At 34.5% G+C, this 24,227-nt stretch overlaps 1 protein-coding gene across 2 annotated transcripts in view; it reads right to left on the reverse strand.

Annotated features, from left to right (window-relative positions):
- Nucleotides 1–24,227, reverse strand: part of SPRED1 (sprouty related EVH1 domain containing 1) — a 107,750-nt gene that overhangs the window by 35,149 nt on the left and 48,374 nt on the right. For both annotated transcript variants that reach the window (XM_030931461.1, XM_010358441.2), the window contains exon 3: nucleotides 1,321–1,489. In XM_030931461.1, coding sequence (XP_030787321.1) covers nucleotides 1,321–1,489 — 169 coding nt within the window. The remainder of the gene's footprint in view (nucleotides 1–1,320; nucleotides 1,490–24,227) is intronic.

Consider the following 24,227-nt stretch of genomic DNA (forward strand, 5'->3'; position numbering starts at 1 on the left):
GAATTGTCAAAAAATACACTGATGCCAGAGTATGGCGTCAAACCAAAATATATCAGAATCTCTGTGGAATGAGGCACAGGGTATCATGTATTTTTTTTTTTTTTAAGTTTCTTATTTTTTTTCTTCAAATTCAAATTACAATTACTTGACTAGAGAACAATTCCTCACTATATTTGAACTTACTTGGAGTTTGTGAAAAATAAGGGATGACTCGACTCCATTCCCCAGATAGATTCAACTGGTCTGGAGTGGAGACTAAGTCATTTTAAGCTTCAAAAGCTTCCCAGGTGATTGTAATGTGTAGCCAAGGTTAAGAACACTGATCTAGGGAGAATTTATGGGGTCTTACAATAAATACAAAATGGGTACTATTACTTCATAGTAATTTTTTCTGGATCAGAATAAAAAATTACTCATTTACCAAATTCCAATCTTTTAAAGTAGCTAAATAAATTACTTAACTACAGTTTCATGCACTATCAAAACAGATTTGTACAACGTATTTCCATGTTTTTGGCTGTGACTGGTCTCACAGTTTATGTTTTCAGATTTTCTTATTAAAATGACATCTTCAAAATACACAAATCATAATGTAGTCTAGCACACTTTCAGTTACTTTATACAGAAAGTTAAATTGAAATAATTTTCCTTCCTAATTAGAAAAAAAAAATCAAGTCTTAGATATTTCTACCTTTATGGGAAGAAATGGGTTTTAATGTGATTTTTAAGCTAGCATAACTCAGTCTTAAATAAAAAAACATATTCTTCCCTTCAAAATCTGTATGCTTTTGAGTTAACATTTTAATAGACTGGAAAGATAACAAAGGAATAGATGAGGTTTGGAAGTCTCTGCCAATCCTCAATAATGAAATCAATAAAGTAAAGACTTTTGTCGTGGAATAACTAGAGTCTACATACATTTGAATATTACAAGTTCTATATAATTACCCAAAAAAAGGATGTGACTGGTGTCATACATACACAAGTAGAATACCAACTGGGATTCTCACAGCTGTACATTTCTAGTCCCCCTTCCTTCAAGCTCTTATTTTAAAACATTTGAATTCTCTGAAGTCAGCTGTTGATGGACTATTCAAGATAGTACATGCAATTGACATAGACTATGATGTGACAGATACAAATCAGGTTAAGGAGTCTATTATTTTCTCTTCATCTATTGTGAGGTTTCAAAGCCAGGTCGCATATCACAAAAGCTGACATGGTTAAAGTGTGAAAACTACTTTTGGTCAACCTTAAGAAAGATAACCTCTACTATATATAACTGATAAATAAATTAAGAAAATAGTCAAGAATGCTTACCTTGAGAAATATCCTCTATAGCTCTTCGGATACCTCTATCAAAAGCCCTAGCATCAGCAGGACTTTGAAACGTAAGACCAAACTTCTTGTCATCAATCTTCCAGTGGTGAAATGTTGGAGTGACCTTATTATAAATGAGGTCTTTTTTAAGCATACATTCCAAAACCACCTGACAAAAACCAAATACCAAAAATTAATATACATGTATCAAATGCATCTAATGTAGCTCATAAATACAAACTGAGGTGATAAAAAGCTATTACTTTTTAATGAATTATTTTTAATATTTTAAATAAAGTCTTCACAAAGTCACTCACTAAAGAGATTAAGATGGAATAAAAAAATACACATTATAAACAGGATGCTTATTATACTCCCATTTTAAAGAATACACACATATATACACTCCCATTGCACACAAAATTTCCGGAGGAATATATCAGAAATTAGTTCCAGGAAAGAGGCAGGGGGTTGGTAGTAATAGAAATTTAACTCTTTAAAGTCATTTTTGGCTGGGGGCAGTGGCTCACACCTGTAATCCCAGCACTTTGGGAGGCCAGGGCAGGCGGATCACTTGAGATCAGGAATTTGAGACCAGCGTGGCCAACATGGTGAAACGCCATCTCTACTAAGAATATAAAAAATTAGCTGGGTGTGGTGGTATGCGCCTATAATCCCAGCTACTCAGGAGGCTGAGGCAGGAGAATCGTCTGAGCCCAGGAGGCGGAGGTTGCAGTGAGTTGAAATCAGGTCACTGCACTCCAACCTGGGCAACACAGTGAGACTTTGTCTCAAAAACAAAACAAAACAAAACAAAATAAAATAAAATAAAGTCATTTTCCTAAATTTCTTAAAATATGTATTTATATTTTGTGTAAGGATTTAACGGTCATGGCAGTAAAAGAAATACACTTTGCCACTTTCTCAAAATATGTATTTAAGTGAGTTACCTAACTTTTTAAAGCCTTAGTTTACTCATCTCTAAAATAGAAATTGCAGTATTAAAATATCCCAGAGCTTAGAGTGGAATGACCGAATGTGCAATCATGTAAAGAGCTTCATGCAATGTATGAAGCAATACACCTTTGGTTTTTAAATTTTTTATTTTGGAAGTATTTCAGATTTGTAGAAAAGTAACAAGAATAACAGAAAATTCCTGTTTGCCCTTTATCCAGACCTATCACATTAATTTTTAACATTCTCTACGCATATGTCCATGTATAAACACTTATGAATTCTTTCAAAGGAGTTACATATATTATGTTCTACTGATCTTTAATACACACTTGAGTGTATTTCCTAAGTGCAATACTGTTCTCTTATGTAATCACAGTATGGTGATCTCATTCAGGAAATTTAAAACCAGCACAGAACTTTAATCTATAGACCATGTTTCATAGACCATGTTCCACTTTTGCCTACTATACTAATAATGTCTTTTATAGCATTTTAAAAATCCTTCCAGTGTACGATCCATTCCAGGACAGTTATAAGGTCTCTTCAATCTTTCGTTCCTGGGCCTTTGTCTTTCATCATATTCACAATATACTTAACGCTAGTTGTCACTATTACTATATAAAACAAAAGTGGATCTATCAGTGATCTTTGCAATTAATCTAATTAATAAAAAGACTAGAACTACACATCTTAATTATTTTAAGATCTCCTATAAGAAAATAGGAGGAAATAATTAAAAATAATTCAAATGAAACCCATAGTAGCACATGACACATAATAAATGCTCAGTTGGTATTTGGTGAAATATTATCTTTCCACTACCTCCACTCTTTTCCAATCACCATTACCACTTGCACATCTCTTCCATGCACTGCTGATGATCCCCTCATATATTACTAGTAGTAGTGAATTACTAGTAGTAATTACACTACTCGGCAGGTAGAGTAATAATTTTTCTTAAAAAAAGTAGCAACTTTACTGGACCACTTCCTAGTTTCAATGTCTTTTCAATGCTTTCAAGACTAAAATTCTTACTATGACCTACTAGGCCCTGCATGAGCTGATCTTTGTCTATTTGCCAAATCCTTAAGTTATAGTGGCAGACAAACATTAGGTACTACACCAATACTTCTCCTCAGAAAAACTTTCAGGCTTTATGCACTTCCCTAGGAACTCATTCATAGATCATGGACTAGGAATCTCTAATTTATACTTTTGGAGGGGAGGTCTGCTACAGTCTGCTTATACTGGCTCCCAAGAGCCAGGTATTAAATTTTCAGGAATTTTGGAAGCCATTGTTAAAAAGCTAGAATATATAACTCTACAATGAAATAAATTACATTAAAAACAAAATAATAAATACACAAAACTCATCAGTTCCTAATTATTTTACTCTATTTTCACAATTACCTATGTTCTTGAGGTAGTTTATGTCTGTATGGTAGAAATACTACGTAATGCCACACTACTGCTCATTTCTTCCCAATGCCATATGCAATGATGGCATGCTGACTGAAAGCAGCCATGGTGGAGGTATGTAAATGCTATAAATCATTGACTTGTGTCCCCTCCTGAAAGCTGATTGCTAAACCTTTTATCAGCACACCACTGAATATAATAATTCTTGGTAGTAACTTTTATTAATTCAGAAATAACCAAAACTGTGACTAAGGTTCAGTCCTGCCTGTTTATAGGCAATGCAGTGAAATTATCTCAAGAGTTTTGCTTCCTATACTTTGACGACTCTACACGTATTAGAAAAGAATTAACAACCAGGCACAGTGGCTCACGCCTGTAATCCCAGTCCTTTGGAAGGCTGAGACAGGTGGATCGACTGAGGTCAGGAGTCCAAGACCATCCTGACCAACATAGTGAAACCCGTCTCTACTAAAATACAAAAATTAGCCGAGCATGGTGGTGAGTGCCTGTAATCTCAGCTACTCAAGAGGCTGAGCCAAGAGAATCACTTCAACCTGGGAGGCAGAGGTTGCAGCGAGCCAAGATTGTGTCATTGCACTCCAGCCTAGGCAGCAAGAGTGAAACTCCAACTCAAAACAAGAAAAGAGCGTACATATATCCAGAGCTTTTATAAGTCAGCACTTTGCTAAAGCATTTTACACAGATTTACTATTAAATATTTGTTACAACCATTTTGCAACAACAACAATTCATGATTAAGCTCTAGAATTCAAGGGGAAGTAAATGTTAGTGTCAGAAATTACTGCAACATTTTTACTATATCCATAAACAGTGGGAAAAGCAGTATTTTGTAAAACAATGCTAAATTGGAATTGTTAAAAAGGTGAGGACATAAGAACAGTTTGATTCTAGTTTTAATATATAATACCACTAAATTAATTTTTAATACATGAAAATATTACTGAATTAGCCCCCTCTTCTGTTTTCCAAAATTAAAACTTTCAACTATTAACTCTCAGATAAATAAAATTTTAATGTGATCTACCCTAACCTTGTCTTCAAAAGGCATCTATTGTTTAGAGCCTCCCGAAACTCACAGAAAAAGTAGTTTTAAAAATAAGTTTAAGCACTATTCACAATAGCAAAGACATGGAATCAGCCCAGGTGTCCATCAACGGTGGATTAAATAAAGAAAATGTGGTACATATATACTTATAAAACATATACCATGGGATACTAAACAGCCATAAAGAAGAATAAAATCATGTCCTTTGCAGCAACATGGATATAGCTGGAGGCCATTATCCTCAGCAAATTAATGTAGGAACAGAAAGCGAAACACCACATGTTCTTTCTTATAAGTGGGAGCTAACAATGGATCCTCAGACACACAAAGACGGCAATAATAGGCACTGGGAACTACTAGAGGGGAAAGAGAAGGAGGGAGGTAAGAGCTGAAAACCTATTGAGTACAAGGGTGTCAAAATCCATCATTCCCCATACCTCAGCATTATCCAATATACCCAGGTAACAAAATCTGCACAGGTACCCCTTGAATCTAAAAGATGAAATTACAAATACATCAATAAAAATGAGCTTTAAAATGCACTGAGGAAATGAAGAGGCTAATGAACTAGCTCTTTGACTCACATAAGTACCTATGCAGAAATGTGTTCCACCGAAAAGTCATGAAAATACCGAGTTTAAATATCGTACCAACCAGTACAAAAACATACTAATTATAAACTATCTCAACTTGTTTACTTCTATCTATAAAATATGAGAAAATACTGTTGCTATTATATATTTAATGTAGCATAAAACTGATTATCCTTTAGGTAAAAACTTCTATGGTAGTTGCTAAAATGAATTTTGGAATAGGCAGTGGAACAGAAAAAAGGTAATCTGTTGGCACAATCGCCCAACATCTTTGTAGATATTTTTTAGGATATGCCTCCAAGAAGAGTCTATCACTCATTTACATAATTCTCACAGGTTCCCTATGCAATGTACAATATTATCTATCTAAGTGACATAATATATTAGAAAGTTGTTTTGCTTTTAAGTAGCATTTTTAAAAATGTACTTTAATCACACTAAAGACAATGTATAGTACACCTTGATTAAGTAACAGAGATGGATACCAACTATCTACTTCAAACTTTAAAAAAAAAAACAAATCAATGGGGTTGAAAGTTGTTAAAAAAAAAAAAAAAAAGAAAGAAAGCAAAGAAAAAGAATGCCTCAGAAGATGTTTACTCATCATCTGATCAGAACTAAACCTACATTCCTGAAAAGCAAAAATAATTTTAAGGGATAGAGGATTCTTAAAATTACTGAAACCTACTGCCTATTTTCACTGTCCCTTCTCAACTATATCAGAACACTAAGTTCTGACTTTAGCCCAATGTAGTTTCCACTGTATTAATTCTGTATCTTAAAAGATAACAGTAATATTAGTAACAACAGTCATACAGGAAGCAGAGATCAGTGCTGAATTACCATATATGAAATGGGCATAATTAGCAAACAAACTGTAGAAAATAGCAATTACATCTTTGACAAGAGATTAAAAACAACCAATCCCATATTACCAAGTCAATTATTTACTTTGTAGGAGAAATGAGGTAAAGGGATACATTATTTCTGGCCAATAGGAAGTTAGACTAATTACCAATGGCAATTAATGTCTTGTCTTCTTTGTAAGGTAAGACATGGTGCAAAAGGAAATAAATAATTCTAAGTCTTAAGACTATCCTAAAGGCCATTGCCAGAAGCTATTGAAAACATAATCTTAAAAATATTCAGTGCATTGGAACACATCCCTAATTCTAATTAAAAGCTGAACAAACTTCTTGCTAGTATTAATTAGCTGTAGGTGTGAATTTCAGCAGGCCCCCACAATATTAATGAAAGACATTCATAAAATAGATAGTAAAGATAAATTTAAAAGCCAACCAGTAAGTGGCCTCACCCTCTTTTTTACTCAAAAGATACTTCATATTAATAAACTGGAAAGACATCAGAAGTGTAGACAGCTACTGTAAAGTAAATATTAAATGTAGGACTCATTCAACAACAATTACTATCAAGAATAGGTTGCTAAAATAATGTGACATGAATAACCCTTCACTGATTCATTAAAAATGCGGCTGGTTGACAAAGAACAAATTAGAGTAATGTTTTAGTGAAACATTTAATGAAAAATTTTAAACTAGAAAAAGCCACAACAAATTCAATAGCACTTAAATGTTTATACTGACTGCATGAAGAAAAATTCAGACTTTTACACACAAACAGATCTTGCCAGGTTGGAGTACAATATAATTGCTGCAGATAGACTGGCTGGAGCCAGCTCTAGGAAGGTGACTATAATAATAAAGGAGGAAAATACAATATGTAGGTGTGTTTGGTAGCACAACTCTGCATTCCAACACAAATCTAAACAAATTTAATTTGCTTAAGACATAGAGGTCTAAATTCTTTACTCGCAAGGTAAATATTTTTGGAACCACAGATATTTTAAGAAGATCTTTCAATCCAGTGGTAACGAAAAGAACAACTTATAAAATCTATTTTTATTTTCTATTTTTTTGTCTGTTAACATTAAACAGATGTTATTTATGAAAATATAGATAAACAGGTGAACTCTGGACTTCAAGAAAACTGAAAATACTGTTGACATAAATTTCTTAAAATCTGATACACATGAAGGGAGAAGGAAGACAAATGGTTTCCTTATACTACACCAGGTTAAGGGCCAGCGGAAGTAGAAAATTGTTTAACAAAAATGGATTTTTATATGAGTGAAAAGTGTTCAAAATAATGATTAAGCTATGAAAAATAGAATAGGGCAGGAGCATGACACATTCACTTCCTAAGGAAGAAGAAAACTGTTACTACTGTGTAAGAGGAATTCAGTATAGTAATTAGTTAAGCTTGCAAGGCTTTGTAGCCAAGACCTGCTGGGTCCCATCCAGTCTCTACCATTCATCATTCAGCTGACTTTTGAGAATTAGATGAGCTAATACATAAAGTATTCAAAATGCTGCCCAACACACAGTAAATCTTCAATAAATCTTAGTGATGGTGATGTTGGTGACTAGGTGATGCCACTACCCCACGATAGGTTACTTGCTATGTGAGGATGGGAGATCATTATTTATGAAGTGATGATTTTTGAGTATGGAGACAGAGGTGTTTGAGTGACAAATACAAGTAGTAAGCACTTCAAAGAATTTATGTGAATAAATTCTGAGGAGTTTAAGTTAATGGATTCTAAAGGCTGTAAAAATGCTTCAATCTCCAACCCTTTTCCTTCACCTGCAAAAAGTTCCAGGGTAAGAATTTACAAAGGGAAAAAAAGGGGGAGAAACTGTGGTTACTAAATAACTACAACTTCTGAAGACTTATTCCAAGTTATTTTGGGAAATATAGAGCAAAACTCCCATCGTAAAATAACTGTGTTGCTTGCCAGAAGCATTTAAAATAAACCAAGCCAAAAATGGGTGTACGTGCATTTTTGTTTCACTAATAACAACTAATAATTTGGAAGAAGAGAGTACAATTAAATATATACTTTCAAACTACTAAGTACTATATTATAGTTGCTACCTTACAAGTAGATAATTACATGTTCACAAATAGTGTTATCTAAGAAGTAGTACGCTTGGTAACCAGACATAAAAATTTTTACTAGTAACTTTCTGAAATACCTTTGAATCCAATGAAAAATAATTTCATTTTTAAAATAATAATTCCAAATTCAAATTAAATTACTTGATAACCAAAGTCATAACTGATCTCTCAAATAGTTGCCTCTTATTATGAACTTTAATTTTCTGAATGATATAAAAACTCATACCCTTTAAGAAATACATTATGACATTCTATATAGAATTATCAAATACATGTTTTACGATTGTCTATTAATATAACTTTGTGCTTAACACTGTGTTCTGAGCTGAGTGGGACTTTAGAAATTGAAAAAAAAATAGTAACAGAAGCAGCAATGGCAGTGATTCTCACACAATAGCAGTTCAGTTACCTTCAGCTACCACAAAAGGAAGGGAAGGAGGGAGAAAAAAAGGAATAAAGGAGGAAAGAAGAAAAGAAAATGGTATCATATTTTCATAATTATGGCACATTATTTTTATATGACTAAATAGTTCATATAAAAAACCAGCAAGTTACAAAAGAGATCAGATATTCGACAGTCAGACATACATACGTATTTTACTTTCACTCAAAAAGATAGTAACTGGAACACCAGTATCTATAGTTTCCATACTCAAACCCATACTCCTACCTAGTTCCTACTGAAATAAATAAGGCGAGAAAATATACACATATGTGTGCAAATAATAAAAATTTGAACAAACAACCAATAGAGGAATAAAATTTAACGGGAGCCTCACATGACTACAAGGATATGAAAAAGTGTGCAGCTGGAATTAAACTTGACATCATAATATTGGGAAAAGGTGGTGGATGCCAAGAGTAATAAGCAAAATGGACTCTTAGGCTAAAAGGTAATACGAATAAAGTTCACTTAGTAGAAATATAATCCATATATTTTTATTAACCAAGAATAAAAGAACACAAGAAAAACTTGACAAATATATAACCACAGTAAGACACCTGAATATATGTCTCAATAATTGATAGATGAAATAGACACAAAATTAGTAAAGATAAAGCAGATCTGAATACCACCATTAAAATGTCTGACCTATGGGACACACACAGAAATCTGTATGAATTACCTGAAAAATACATTCTTCTAAAATATGTGGAAGACTTAGGTAAATTAATCATTTACCCACAACATAACATATATCTTGACAAACGTAATTGTTATCGCATAAGCTATAATCTCTAAACACAATGCAATACAATTTTAATTTATAATACCTGTTCTTTTGAAAGAAATTATACCTGTTTCTAAATGACAAGTGAATCAAATATATCAGCATGAGAATTAGAAAACCCTTAGAACTAAAAGATAATGAAATTAACTCCATATAAAAATTTGTGTCATGCAACAATCCAAAACAAGAAGCCAAAAAGGAAATTTGCAGTTTAAAAAGCTTAGAGTGAAAATAAAAATCTGAAAACAAAATGAACTCAATGGCCAATTTAAAATGTTAAAAATGAATATAATAAACCCCAAAAAAGTATTAAGAATTTAAAGAGTATGAATTCATTAAAAAAATTCTACAGAAAGGAAGAACTACTTTTCCCCCATTTGCTTGCTTGTTTAGAATATAGATAATATGAATTCCTGTTTTAGTCAATGAATTATAATCATTTATCCTAATTTAATTGGATAAAGGGAACTCCTTCAGGCTGACTTGTGTCTTTTCAACAAGATTTCATCCTTTGAGTACAACTTTACTTTCTGGCACAAGATGTTACATGATATTGTGGGTAAGGATGAATAATATGAATCTAATCACGGCTAAACACTAGAAAAATCCAAATTGAGAAACATTCTATAAAGTAACTGCCCAGTATTCTTTAAATATGTCTATGTCATTAAAGACTAAGGAACTGCTTCATTTTACAGAAGACTAAAGAGCTATGGTAGTTAAATGCAACATAATCTTATACTGAAGAAACAAAATTGTCAGAAGAACATTACACGGACAGTTGTAAAAACTGGAATAGGGACTGTAGATTAAAGTAATGTATTTATGTTAATTTCCTAAATATGATAATATACTATAATTTTGTAAGAGAATATCCTTGTCCTTAGGAAAAATACACCAACAGGGTAAAAAGCAGGCTGTAATGCAACTTACATCACATAGTTCAGAAAAAAAGTGGTTTTTGTGCACGTGTTGGAGTGTGTTTGTGTGTGTGTTGGGAGAGGGGAAAAATGATACATTCAATGTGGCAAATGTTAAAAATTGGTGAATTTAGGTAAAAGGTATACAAAAGGTCTTGAGAGTATCCTTGCCAACAGTTGATTAGTTGCAAAGACCAGTGAAATGGACAAGAAAAAAAGAAAAAGTACAAATTATGTTAGGAAGAAAAAGAGGAAAACTATGTTAGGAAGATAAAACTAAAAGTAAAGATTTAAAAATTAATAAAGAATACAATATAAAGCTTTATGACCCCGAATACAAAAACTTATGTGAAACAAGCCAATTTCCTAAAAATCTGTAACTTACCAAACTAACTGAAAAATAAAATAGAAAACCATTAGAGACCTGTAACTATTAACAAAAGTGAACGATTAGAAAGCAAGAATGACATGGGATGAGGGAATGTGAGGTGAGATACACTGGGATTCCACCAGCACCTCTTGGAAATATGGCAAGGACTAGAGGTCAAAAAACAAGAATGTCACCACCTTTTATAGATACTGTAAGGGAATTCTACGAGCAAAAGAGGAGGGCATTGTCAAAACTGACTCCTAATTAGGAATTAATACGGCTCTGACTCCTAGTAGGCATACTAAAAAATAATAAAAAACAACCGGGCGCAGGCTTCTTGACTCAGCTTTTTCCCAGGTCCCCACAGGCTGCTAGATTTCTAAACTGCCAGAATAAAACTAAATAAGCTTAGGCAATTCTCTTTTCCCTCACTGGATTTCTATAATTTGGAGATGGGCTCATATAATGTTGATGAAATGAATCTCGACGATCTAAGGCTTTAACAGTTATGAACCTTATGGACCAATTGATACAGCAATACCCTATTATAACACAGAAACCATTTAGAAACACAAAAATATCCAAAAACATGATAGTTGGAGATATTCAACCTTTGAAAGGTAAAAAAAAGATGCATAAATTTGAATAATTTAATAAATAACATTAAATTTTATAAAACCAAAACTTTATACTACAGTGAATTGAAGTCTTTTCAAAAGTCTGGACTTTACAAAGGAGGAAAAATCTCAAATCAATAATTGAAGTTCCCACCTCAAGAGACTAAAGAAAGGAGAGCAAAATAAACCCAAAGCAAGCAAAAAGAAAATGACAACAGAAATAAAACTGAAAATAGAAGAAAAATCAATGAAACAAAAACTACTTTTCTAAAAATCAATAAAATTGATAAATCTCTAGCAAGACTGACAAAAGAGTAAAGCCACAAATCACCAATTACAGGAATGAAATGGATATTGCTAAAGTTCCTGCACCCTTTAAAAGAATAACTGAGCTACTAAGAACAACTTTATGCTCATAAGTTAAGACGACTTAAAAGAAATGGACCAATTATTTAAAAATCACAAATTATAAAAATTCAACTATGATGGAGATAACCTGAGTAGTGCTATAACGATTAAAGAAACTGAATTTGTAATTTAAAATCTTCTGAAGAGATCTTTTTTTTTTTTTTTTTTTTTTTTTTTTTTGAGACGGAGTCTCGCTATGTGGCCCAGGCTGGAGTGCAGTGGCCGGATCTCAGCTCACTGCAAGCTCCGCCTCCCGGGTTTTACGCCATTCTCCCGCCTCAGCCCCCGGAGTAGCTGGGACCACAGGCGCCCGCCAAGTCGCCCGGCTAGTTTTTTGTATTTTTCAGTAGAGACAGGGTTTCACTGTGTTAGCCAGGATGGTCTCGATTTCCTGACCTCATGATCCGCCCGCCTCAGCCTCCCAAAGTACTGGGATTACAGGCTTGAGCCACCGCGCCCGGCCTGAAGAGATCTTTATATTGACATAGTTTCAATGAAAAATTCTACCATTTAAAAATGAACTAACACCAATTTTACAATCTTTTCCAGAAAACAGAATACTTCCTAACTTATTTTAATGAGGCCGGTATTACCTTGACACCAATATCAGACAAAAACAGTACCAAAAAAATCCCACCAACCTATAGACTATTATCTCTAATGAACTTAAATGCAAAATTCCTCAACAAAATATTAGCAAACCAAGTCCAACAATGTATCAAAACTTATATACCATGACCAAGTGGGATTTATTGCAGAAACAAGGCTGGTTCAATATTTAAAAATCAATCAATATAATCTATCATATCAACAGGCTAATGTGATCAATTGACACAGAAAAATTTAACATACTCGAATACCTTGTCATGATAAAAATTACCAGCAAGTTAGCAAGAGTAGAATTATCTCAATTTGATAAAAAATGCCTACAAGAAACCCCAGTCAACAACATACTAAAGGATGAAAGAGTGTATGTGTTTTGGTTAATATCTAAAGCAAGGCAAGGATGTACTCTACTATCACTGTATTCCATATAGAATTGGAGGTTCTAGCCACAGAAATAAGGGAAGAAAAAGAAAAGACACATAGATTGAAGAGAAAGAAATAAATCCCTTCCTATTTGTAGATGACATGATGTCAACATTAAAACATTCCAGGGAATTTGCATAAATAATTAAATATGTCTATGTAACAGGATACAAGATCAACACATGAAAATTAATAGCATGTTTATATACAATGGCCATGCAATAACCAAAATTAAAAACACAATAGTATTTACAATTGCTCCAAACAAAATATTTAGGTATACAATTAACAAAACATGTAAGAAAAACATTCAGGTATACAATTAACAAAACATACAAGATCTATGTACTGAAAAATCACAAAATATTAATGAAAGGATTCAAAGACCTAAACAGAGACACAGCACATTTATAAATTAGAAGATTCATCATAGTAAAGATGTCCATTCTCCCCAAGTTGATCCACAGGTTTAATATAATTTCTATCAAAACCCCCATAAGGTTTTTTTGTAGATGCAGACAAGAATATTCTAAAATTTGGCTGGGCGCAGTGGCTCCCACCTGTAATCCCAGCACTTTGGGAGGCAAAGGTGGGTGGATCACCTGAGGTCAGAAGTTCAAGACCAGCCTGGTCAACATGGTGAAACCCCGTCTCTACTAAATATACAAAAATTAGTCGGGCGTGGTGGCAGGTGCCTGCAATCCCAGCTATTCGGGAGGCTGAGGCAGGAGAATCACTTGAACCTGGGAGGCAGAGGTTGCAGTAAGCTGAGATTGCGCCATTGCACTCCAGCCTAGGCAACAAGAGAGAAACTTTGTCTAACACACACACACACACACACACACACACACACACACACACACAGAATATTCTAAAATTTATATGGAAAGGCGGAAAGGCACAGACCCAGAATAGCTGAAACAATATTGAGAAAGAAGAGTAAAATGGGAGGAATCATTCTACTCTGTATTAGGGCTTCTTATGTAGCCACAATAATACAGTGTGTGGTACTGGTGGAGGGATGGACAAATAGAGAAATGGAACATAATAAAGAACACAAATACGCTTACCTGATTTTTAATGAGTACAGAAGTAATTCAAGGGAGGAATCCAGACAATCTTTTCAACAATGGCGCAAGAAATGGACATTCATAGGGAAAAAAACAAACAAACTCTTGATCTAAGTATCACAACTTACACTGCACTAGAGGGAGACTCTATCTAAAAAAAAAAAAAAACCCTCAAATAATCCAATAAGAAAATGGGCAAAAAGACTGACATTCACCAAAGAAGGTACAAATAATCAAATGAAAAGATGATCATCAGCCATCAGAAAAATGCAATTAAAACCACAGTAAGTTATTATCACTACATATCTCTCAGAATGCGTAAAACAAAAAACAGTGGCTACTTGAAATGCCGGTGAGGATGCTTAGAAAATGGATGCTCATAAACCGGTGGTGGCAATGTGGCATGATAAACCACTCTAGAAAAAAGTTTGGCAGTTTCTTAACAAAACTAAATATGCAACTACCATACAACCAGCAACTGCATACCTGATCATTTATCCCAGAGAAATAAAACTTACATTCACAGAAAAAAAACATGTATGTGAATGTTCACAGCAAACTTATATTTAGCCCCAAATTGGAAACTGCCGAGACATCCTTTAATAAGTCATATAAATATATATCACAGACTACTACTCAACAATAAAGGGAACAAACACTGGAGATACTCAATAACCTGGATGAACCCTCAGAGAATGATCATGAAAGAAAAAAGGTCAATCCTGAAAGGTTACATACTTATGATTACACTTGTATAACATTTTTTGAAAGACAAAATTACAGAAATAATTGAGAGAAGAGAATAGTGGTTGCATGGCAAAAAGGGAAATAGATGTGGTGATAAAATCAACAGAAAGAAGAGATTCTTGTGGTTGTTAAAACTGTTCTGCATCTTGTCTGTGGTAGTGAAAGCGTGATAAAACTGTAAAACTGTACAGAGTTAAATACACACAAAAGTGAATACAAGTAACTGAGGAAATCTGAATATGATATATTGTATCAACAGAAATATCCTCCTTGTGATATGACAATACAGTTTGGCAAAATGTTGCCACTGGGAAAACAGGGTACAGTGTACATAGCATTTCTTTTATTATTTCTTACAACAGCAATTAATAATCTACAATTATATCAACAAAAACTTCAATTTAAAAGGTCTGTGAGACATTTGCAAAACCAGATTTCATAAAAATTAGTACCAAATTCTAGTCCGGGGAGGCAGGGAACATAAGAACACTTTCTTATCATGATAAAGGACATCTCAAGACAATAGCTGACATCATACTTATCTGTGCAACATTAGAAATTCCTTTAAATTCACAAAGAAAATAAAGAGATATTATCACACCAATATTGTCTAACATTATTCTAAAAGCTGCATGAAGAGCTTCAAAAGATACCAAAAATAATTTTTAAAATATATCAGTTACAATAGCCCCCTGCCACATTTTTATATCCCTAAGAAAAAACTTAAGTGAATGTACCTATATATGAAAAAACATAAATGTCTAGCATTCTGAAAGAATAAGCAAAAATATACCCCTCCCTACAAAAGTTAAAAGAAGTCTAATGAGAAAAACTAGCACTAGCAGATACTCAATTTCATATCAAAGTCACAATAATTTAGAGAGGGTACATGCACATGATAGAATACTACTCAACTAACAATCAACAGCAACAGTAGAATGGAATAGGAAGTACTATGGACTGAAGGGATTGTGCTCCCCTCAAATTCATACGTTAAAGTCCTAATACCTACAGTGACCACATTTGGAAATAGAGCCTGTGAGGAAATGATAAAGGTTAAATGAGGTCATAAAGGTGGGGCCCTAATCTGATAGGGTTAGTGCTTTTGTAAGAGGAAGAAACACCAGAGCTCTTTCCCTAGACCATGTGAGGACACCCTGAGAAGGCGACAGTCTGAAAGCCAAGAAGACAGCCCACACCAGAAACAGAAAATTGGCCAATACCTTGGACTTCCCACCTTCCATAACTGTGAGAAAATAAATTCTGTTGTTTAAGCCACTCCGTCTACGTTATTTTGTTATGGCAGCCCAAGGAAACTAATACAGGAAGTCAAGCACATAGAAGGCACTCAGTGGTTGATTAAACAAAGGAATACAACAGTCAACCACTCAATGAAAAGCAGGACACATTCAAATTATAATTTAGAATGTAATAAAACCAAAGTAATGCAGAAACATTTGGAAAGCTAATAAGTATGGTCGATAATTTGAGGTCAGAGTTTGGGCTTTAATTTAGCTATGATGGAGGCTATTACAGTTTAATGGCAATTGGAAGATAATGGAAAGGATGTGAAATAAATTATGAAATATACCACAATCACGTATAAAAGAGAATGATGAAGCCAAGATAATATTAATGAGGCTGACAGACCAAATCAACCAGTGAAAAGCAGTAACTAAAGAATGAAATGATGCTAGTTTAAAATAAATTGTAAAGAGGAAATATTTCAGATACCAAATGCAGGGTTTGAAAGAAGAAAGAGGAAATGTAGTAGTAAAGAGTACGCTGAAGAAAGGTGAAAGTGTTAAGCTAAATGAGAAAATAAAGGTAACCAGGAAGGTATAGTAATTTGGGACGTTTTCTAAATCTTGATTTTCAGGAACCAGTTCCCACAAGGCTCCAGGGAAAGAGAATAGAAATGCTAATAGGCAGACATTTCCCCCCTCTTCAAGGTATACTAGCAATATTAAATAATTAACTGTTGCAAAACAACCGCTGGGGAAAACTACAAAATTCATGGCTGCACAGAAAGTAATTAATCCCTAATTTATTACGTTTTCAATGGGTTAATAATGAAATGAACAGGATTCTAGACTGGTTATTATTACCATTTATCTCAGTTCCAATTCTTCACAGCAAAATTGGTTTGCCCAAGGTGCTTTAACCCAGTTTTCCTATTTTTCCATCTATGACAGTAAAAAGGAAACCACTGTTTCCTGCAATTATTGTTTTCTGAGCATTAACAACATGTTTATCAACATTCTCTACTCCACATAATCTCTCAATGTTATCTTTATAGTGCCATATTTATTAACGTAAAAGGGGAAAGGCATTTTCTTATGCATTGTACTTCTGATGAACTACAAGTAACTCAGTAAGGCACTACCATGGAAATTATTACCTTTGAGAAAAAAGGCAGACAGATTAAATCAAAGTTGAACAGAGCCAGTTTATAAACATTTTCTATGTGGAGATGAAATAGTCTCTAGGAAATTAGTGGGGATTCCTAAAAGAGTATTAGACCTAAGTTTTAGAAATTTAATTATGGTAAACAACACAGAAGCTAGAAGGAGCCAGGTAAAACTGGACAATGAAAAAAAAAGTAGGCTTATTTGCAGGAAAGATATGAGAGGGGTACAGATTAAAAGAATGAAACAGAATCAAGAATAAAGAAGATCTGTTTGAATAAATGGAGGGATCACTGATAATTCCTAAGTTTATAACTACTGTTGATGCACATTTTGAGAACATTCACCAAATCCAAACAATTTCAAGATCTTATACAGTTTAACATAAGAACTGAAACAAGATAACTTTATTCTACTTTAAGAATACTCAAGATTTGAAAATCTGAACATACAAACTAAAATATGAGACCCTATTCACAATATAAATAATCTTTACATGAATGTTACCTACATTCTTGGTAAGGCCTTCCTTGGTCACTGTGTCTACACACATTTTAACCAATCCCCATCCCCACCAAAAATCTTCCCCTATACTCCCTTTTCCTAATTTGTTTTTTCCCCTCAGTACTGTCTAGCATATCATTTTCCTGTTTTCTTATTGTAATATTTATCTTTCACTGGAATGTATATTCTCTTAAGAACTGAGATTTCTATTTTTGTTCACTTACATATTCCCAGTGCCTAGAACAGTACTTAGCACAGAGTAGCCACTCAACAATATTTATTGCATGAATGAACAACTCACCTTTAAAAAGAAAAGATTTTTCTTTTTAAAGATTTTTCGCTTTTTTTAGACGGAGTTTCACACTTGTTACCCAGGCTGGAGTGCAATGGTGCGATCTCGGCTCACTGCAACCTCTGCCTTCCACGTTCAAGCAATTCTCCTGCCTCAGCCTCCTGAGTAGCTGGGATTACAGGTGTCCGCCACCACGCCCAGCTAATTTTTTTTGTATTTTTTTAGAGATGGGGTTTTACCATGTTGGCCAGGCTGTTCTCGAACTCCTGACTTCAGGCGATCCACCCGCCTCGGCCTCTCAAAGTGCTAGAATTACAGGCGTAAGCTACCGTGCTTGGCCCAAAAAAAGAGTATTAAAAGAAAATACTGTAGGATTCAATGAAGTTCCTTTAGTGTCAAGTAAGGTTAAAAAAAACTTAGCAACATATCGTCTACTGAAATATGAATGAAAGGGTTGTTTCAGAGATTGACTGAAAAGATTTAGATTAAATTAAAAAAGAAATCCCAGCACTTTGGGAGGCCGAGACGGGCGGATCACGAGGTCAGGAGATCGAGATCATCCTGGCTAACACGGTGAAACCCTGTCTCTACTAAAAAATACAAAAAACTAGCTGGGCGAGGTGGGGGGCGCCTGTAGTCCCAGCTACTCGGGAGGCTGAGGCGGGAGAATGGCGGGAACCCGGGAGGCGGAGCTTGCAGTGAGCCGAGATCGCGCCACTGCACTTCAGCCTGGGCGACAGAGTGAGACTCCGTCTCAAAAAAAAAAAAAAAAAAATACTGAAGCCAGAAGGAATCTAGTTAAGTAAGGAACAAATTGGAGGCACAATGTAATAGCGAAGATATGAAATTAAAGAGCAGTAGGACGGGAATAAAAAAGAAACGACAGGAAATTATAAAATTCCTCAAATGGAACAGTTCTGGGTAACAACCAGATCCAGAAAAGTAGCCTGATGAAATGAAGACCAGAAGGTCGAGACTGCAAACAAAAGTAGCCAAGAATGATGAGGAGGCTCAGATGTAGAAAATCTGGCTTTGGGAAGAAATTGTTAAGATCAGTAGATGAAAAGGAAAGCTAATAGATGCTGATTTGAAAGCTACATAGATTCAATAATGGGATTTATATATGTGGGTGATAGAGTAATAACTTGTAAGGGAAATAAGGAACAATAACAATACTCCACTATCTCTACTCCCACTCCCATTCTTTTCCTAACTGTGGTATTATGGTGAATAGGAGAACTAGTATCTTTCAAGAAAAAAAACTGCTAGGAAGGCTGAATCCTAAGGAAAAGTTAGTTAGGGCAATTGGTTTTTAGTGGAGGAGCACTTCTGTAGGACTGAAGTTTCACAAAGGAATAATTCAGAGGCACAGTGGAAAAGCTTAGCAGGAAATTCTTGTTCTGCACTTCGATAAAGTTCAACCCAAGGCAGAAAGATGTTTCCCTGGTCTTTTAAGATTCCCCCATGATAGAAAGGGTGAGTCTCATTTTTAATAAAGCTACTGCTATATTATAACCACATTATTTTCTTCCTAGAAAAGAAATATTCAAATTTTGTTTTAGGCTACAGTAACTGGAAAGAAACCTTATTTTTAAAACATACTCTTTTTAAACAATAGAACCATTATCTTAAAGGCACTTCAATTTCTATAAACAATTTTATCCACAACCTAATTACTTATTAATCCTAAAAACAATTTCTTAATCTCTTTGGCAACTTCTTAAACTGGAAATATTTCTGGTTTTTCCTTTCTCCATTTCAATATTACCTCTCACTCTAAGTTTATAATGGTAACTGTCTTATAAACTTGCTTTTTCTTGTCCCCACAGAGCATCTTCAGGAATTCAGGCATTTTTAAAGACTCCTATCTTTCTACTCAGCCTATTCTTTTGTCATACCTTAGCCCATAATATGGTTTAAAAAGCATAGCTTTAGCAAATTTTAATAATACTGACAAATTTATAATATTTTATTATCTATTAAATAAACTAAGGAAAAACTACTTTAGATCCCCATAACTAAAAACTGTGTTTAGCAAACATTTTGTTTTAGCAAACATTTTGTTACTAGTTAATTCAGAAACTTAAAAAATCTTAAGCTGTATTATAATGCAGTGTTTTAAATTTACATGTCACATATCATGTATCAGCTAAAAATGGTCAAATAACATAACCTATACAAATGGTAAACATTTTGATAAAATGTAAGACAGAAGTGTCCTACTTACAGAGAAGAACCATTATATCTAATAAAAACTAAATAGGCAATGTGGAACTCTCTGATGTACACAAATGAACAGTTAAATTTTAGTTAACAATTTAAATTACATGTGCTCCAAGGTAATACTAACTTGTATTAAAGAATTAAAGGAAGAAATCAAGGCTTTAAAGATTTAGAAGGCAACAGAAGCTACAGCTCACACACATCAAGTAAGACTTTCTTTTCTTTCTTTCTTTTTTTTTTTTTTTTTTTTTTTTTTTTGAGAAAGAGTCTCACTCCGTCGCCCACGCTGGAGGTGCAGTGGCACAATCTCAGCTCACTGCAACCTACGCCTCCCGGGTTCAAGCAATTCTCCTGCCTGCCTCAGCCTCCCAAGTAGGTGGGACTACAGGCGCGTGCCACCACACCTGGCTAATCGTTGTTTTGTTGTTTTGTATTTTTAGTAGAGATGGGGTTTCACTGTGTTAGCCAGGATGATCTCGATTTCCTCACCTCGTGATCCACCTGCCTCAGCCTCTCAAAGTGCTGGGATTACAGGCATGAGCCACCACACCCGGCCAAGACTCTCTCAGAATCTGTCCTTGACAACGATCATTCCATCCCCAAGTGTCTCAAAGAAAGGTAGTACTTTCATTTTCTTAGGCTACAACACCAACCCCTGGTGTTTCTTTCAAATTCTTTCTTTCTCAATCATCCATAAAGCATGAAAGCCAATTATGCAGAGCAGTGCTTTTCAACTCTTCTCTCCTCAGGCACATATACAACAATAGCATAAGGCAGTCTGGAGGCCCCAGACACTCATGGCACGCAGGTTGGAAAGCTCCAATTTAGAGTATCAAAGGATAAGCCAGGAAATAAGCTCCACCTTTTGTGGGCCTCATAAAGATGCTTTATAGGTAAGCAACATAGGATCACTGAGTGAGTGAATGACTAAACACTGACCCAATTACACAAAATGATGTCTTCTTGAACAAGTCCCAGGCAGCCTGCTCTTTATTTGTGTCCTCTTTCTTAAAAAAATAAAATAAAATAAAATAAAAAATAAAAATAATAAAAATTAAAGAGTAAAGTATATAACCTTCTGGGAATTGTAACAAGGCTTATTTTTAGTACCTGTAATTGTAAATCAACGGCTGGAAAAGTTTTCTGTGAAAGTGGTTCTCTCATAACTGACAAGGGCCATCTTCTTCACTATTGTTATCAGTATTCTGACTTATAAACACTCATTAAAATATTGTATTTATTAGCCTCGTAAGTGGTCATATACTCCTCTTCTCAATATTTATTCTTTCCTCAAGGGCATGAATTTACACATGGGATATATGAGGGCCATTCAATCTCACTTCCAGAATTCATCTAAGGTAGAGGATTCTAAGATGTGATCCACAGGCAAAACGGTTACAGAACAGTTTTCAGCAACTATCTTTCACATAACTATTACATCAGAACTACTACTAAAGTGCACTGTTTATTCACTGAGAAGGCTTTTAAAGGAAAGCTACCATTAATCTGGGAGGAACCCTGTAGACTTACAGACTCAGTAATCATAGTACTTTTTAAAAAAAAAAAATCAAGAAACTAGAACTCAGGAAAATGGATTAAAATAAAACCAATGAATAACCAATGAATAAAACCAATGAATATAGAAATGAACATTAGTGACCTCAAAATGCAGTGATATTGGAAACTAATGTATGTATATGTCAATTCTACTACTGGGCTTTTCAGAAGTAGTCTTGATCAGAGTGTATTACCCAGCAGAGGGTGTAAATTAATCTTATTTCAATATCACTGTCTCATTTGTCTTGAGATTTCACAAGACTTTGCTATTTTCAATTTACAGTCGTAAGTTGCTGCCTCTGCCTTTGATCACACAAGTCCCCATAACCTAGAAGGCTATACTATAGTTAATCCCTCTAAGAAATACGACAACTTTCTGACTGAAAGCAATTTTTCCTTTATGGCTACAATGAGAGATGTTTCTTATCCCCATTTCACAAGTAACAAGCTTCCTCAAAGAAAAATGGTTACGTGAAACAACAGGTGTTCTGATTCAGTACTTCTAGCAAAATAATCTATTTTCTTATTAGTCTATCAATATTCTATACCCAGGGACTAGGGTAAGTCCTCTTGATTTTTAAGCTCTGTCATAGGGAATAAAAGTTCGTGTTCTTTCTGAATCTCAGGTTTATTTTCACTAGCTTTATGTTAAAGCCACACTCTGAACAATCACCCAATCCATCAATATGAGCAGGCTCATACTTAGTTATGCAGATTTGGTCCCTTATTATCCTAAACTATCCATCTCTACTATATCCAACATTCTGTTTCACTGAGTTTTTTTCTATTTCTCATCTAGGCCATCCTTCCTTGTTCTTATAATTTTTCGAGCAAGCATTTTTCTCTCTTACTCCACATTTTACTTTCTATTACTTTGTGTTCTTAAGAAAAAGTTTATCTGGAAAAAAATGCCTTAGATTTTCACCATTTTACTCAGTTTCTAACAAAGACAATTTCTCCAACAATATTCCCCAGTTACTATTAGATCAGACCAGAAGCATTACACCATCATAGGTGCCTTCTTAGATGTCTCCAGGCTTAAAAAAGCATTGATATGCCAGATCCCATTTTATCCAAGGCCAGGCCACCTTTAAAAATTTAAACTTTTTAAAAGATGACATACGCATCATATTTCACTTTTGACTTCAACCAGGGTTCTCTACTTAAACATATTCTGGCTGAGACACATTATATAATATGCAGCATGGGTGAATCATAAACTCATAAAACATTAGTGCAAGAAGGCTTTCAAGATGATTTAGGATAACTCTCCCTTTAACTGGGGAAGAAATTGGGGCACTGAAAGTTAAGCAACTTTCTGAATTACTACAATGATTCAGTGGTAAAAAAAATATATATATATGAAGAAACCAAGCCCCCAAACTGAAAGTAAGTCATATTCAAAGTGTTCATGCATGGAAGAATTATTTGGAGCGCAAAACATAATAACCAAGATGCTAAATAAACAGATCCACAAATATATATTTAAAGGGAATTCTCGTTATTTTCAAGGCTCTATTTTGGCACTTTATTTTTATTTAGCATCTAATTGTATGCTTTTTTTTTTTTTTTGAGACAGAGTCTCACTCTGTCACCCAGGCTGGAGTGCAGTGGGGTGATCTCGGCTCACTGCAAGCTCCGCCTCCCGGGTTCACGCCATTCTCCTGCCTCAGCCTCCCGAGTAGCTGGGAATACAGTAGCCCGCCATCACGCCCGGCTAATTTTTTGTATTTTTAGTAGAGATGGGGTTTCACCGTGTTAGCCAGGATGGTCTCGATCTCCTGACCTCGTGATCCGCCCACCTCGGCCTCCTAAAGTGCTGGGATTACAGGCGTGAGCCACCGTGTGCGGCCGCTCTTCTTTTTCTTGATACAGAAATGGCGCTAACATTACTCAGCTTTTCAGATGTAATCAGTTGTTTCTGGCCCACAAATGAAACAAAGAAAGTGAAGGAGCTTTCCATACTAATTAAAAGAGAGCAAATAACATTATCAAAGGTTAAACTGATATTTTAAAATGTATACAAGTAAGAAACCACACATATACACAGAAGACAATAGTGCTGAAAATTAGGCTGGCCACCAAGTAGTCTTACGAGCCTAGAAAATAAGGGAATTAATAAGGGAATCACCTGGGCTATGTTTGAATAAAACTTAATTTGTGGATACTGAAATGTGAATTTCATATAATTCTTACGTTACACAAAATTATTATTTCTTAATTTTTTCCAACCATGTAAAAATATAAAAATCATTATTAGCTCACAGACCATATAAAAACAACTGGTGGGCTTGCATTTGGCTTATGGATTACAATTTGCCAATCTCTAGTCTAGGGAATAGCGGAGAGAAGGGAAGGCAGGACGTAATCGGTTTCATAACTAGGAAGACTATTTATTAACTTCTGCATTAAACCTAAATGGAAAAGCAGCAACCCCAACCCCCAACAAGTATGCATCAATGTCAGTCTCAGTTTGAAAAAAAATGTTGTACTTCACTGTCTTTATCACAGAAACA

This window comes from Rhinopithecus roxellana, chromosome 5 (genome assembly GCF_007565055.1).
Source record: "Rhinopithecus roxellana isolate Shanxi Qingling chromosome 5, ASM756505v1, whole genome shotgun sequence".
Classification (NCBI taxonomy): Eukaryota; Metazoa; Chordata; class Mammalia; order Primates; family Cercopithecidae; genus Rhinopithecus; species Rhinopithecus roxellana.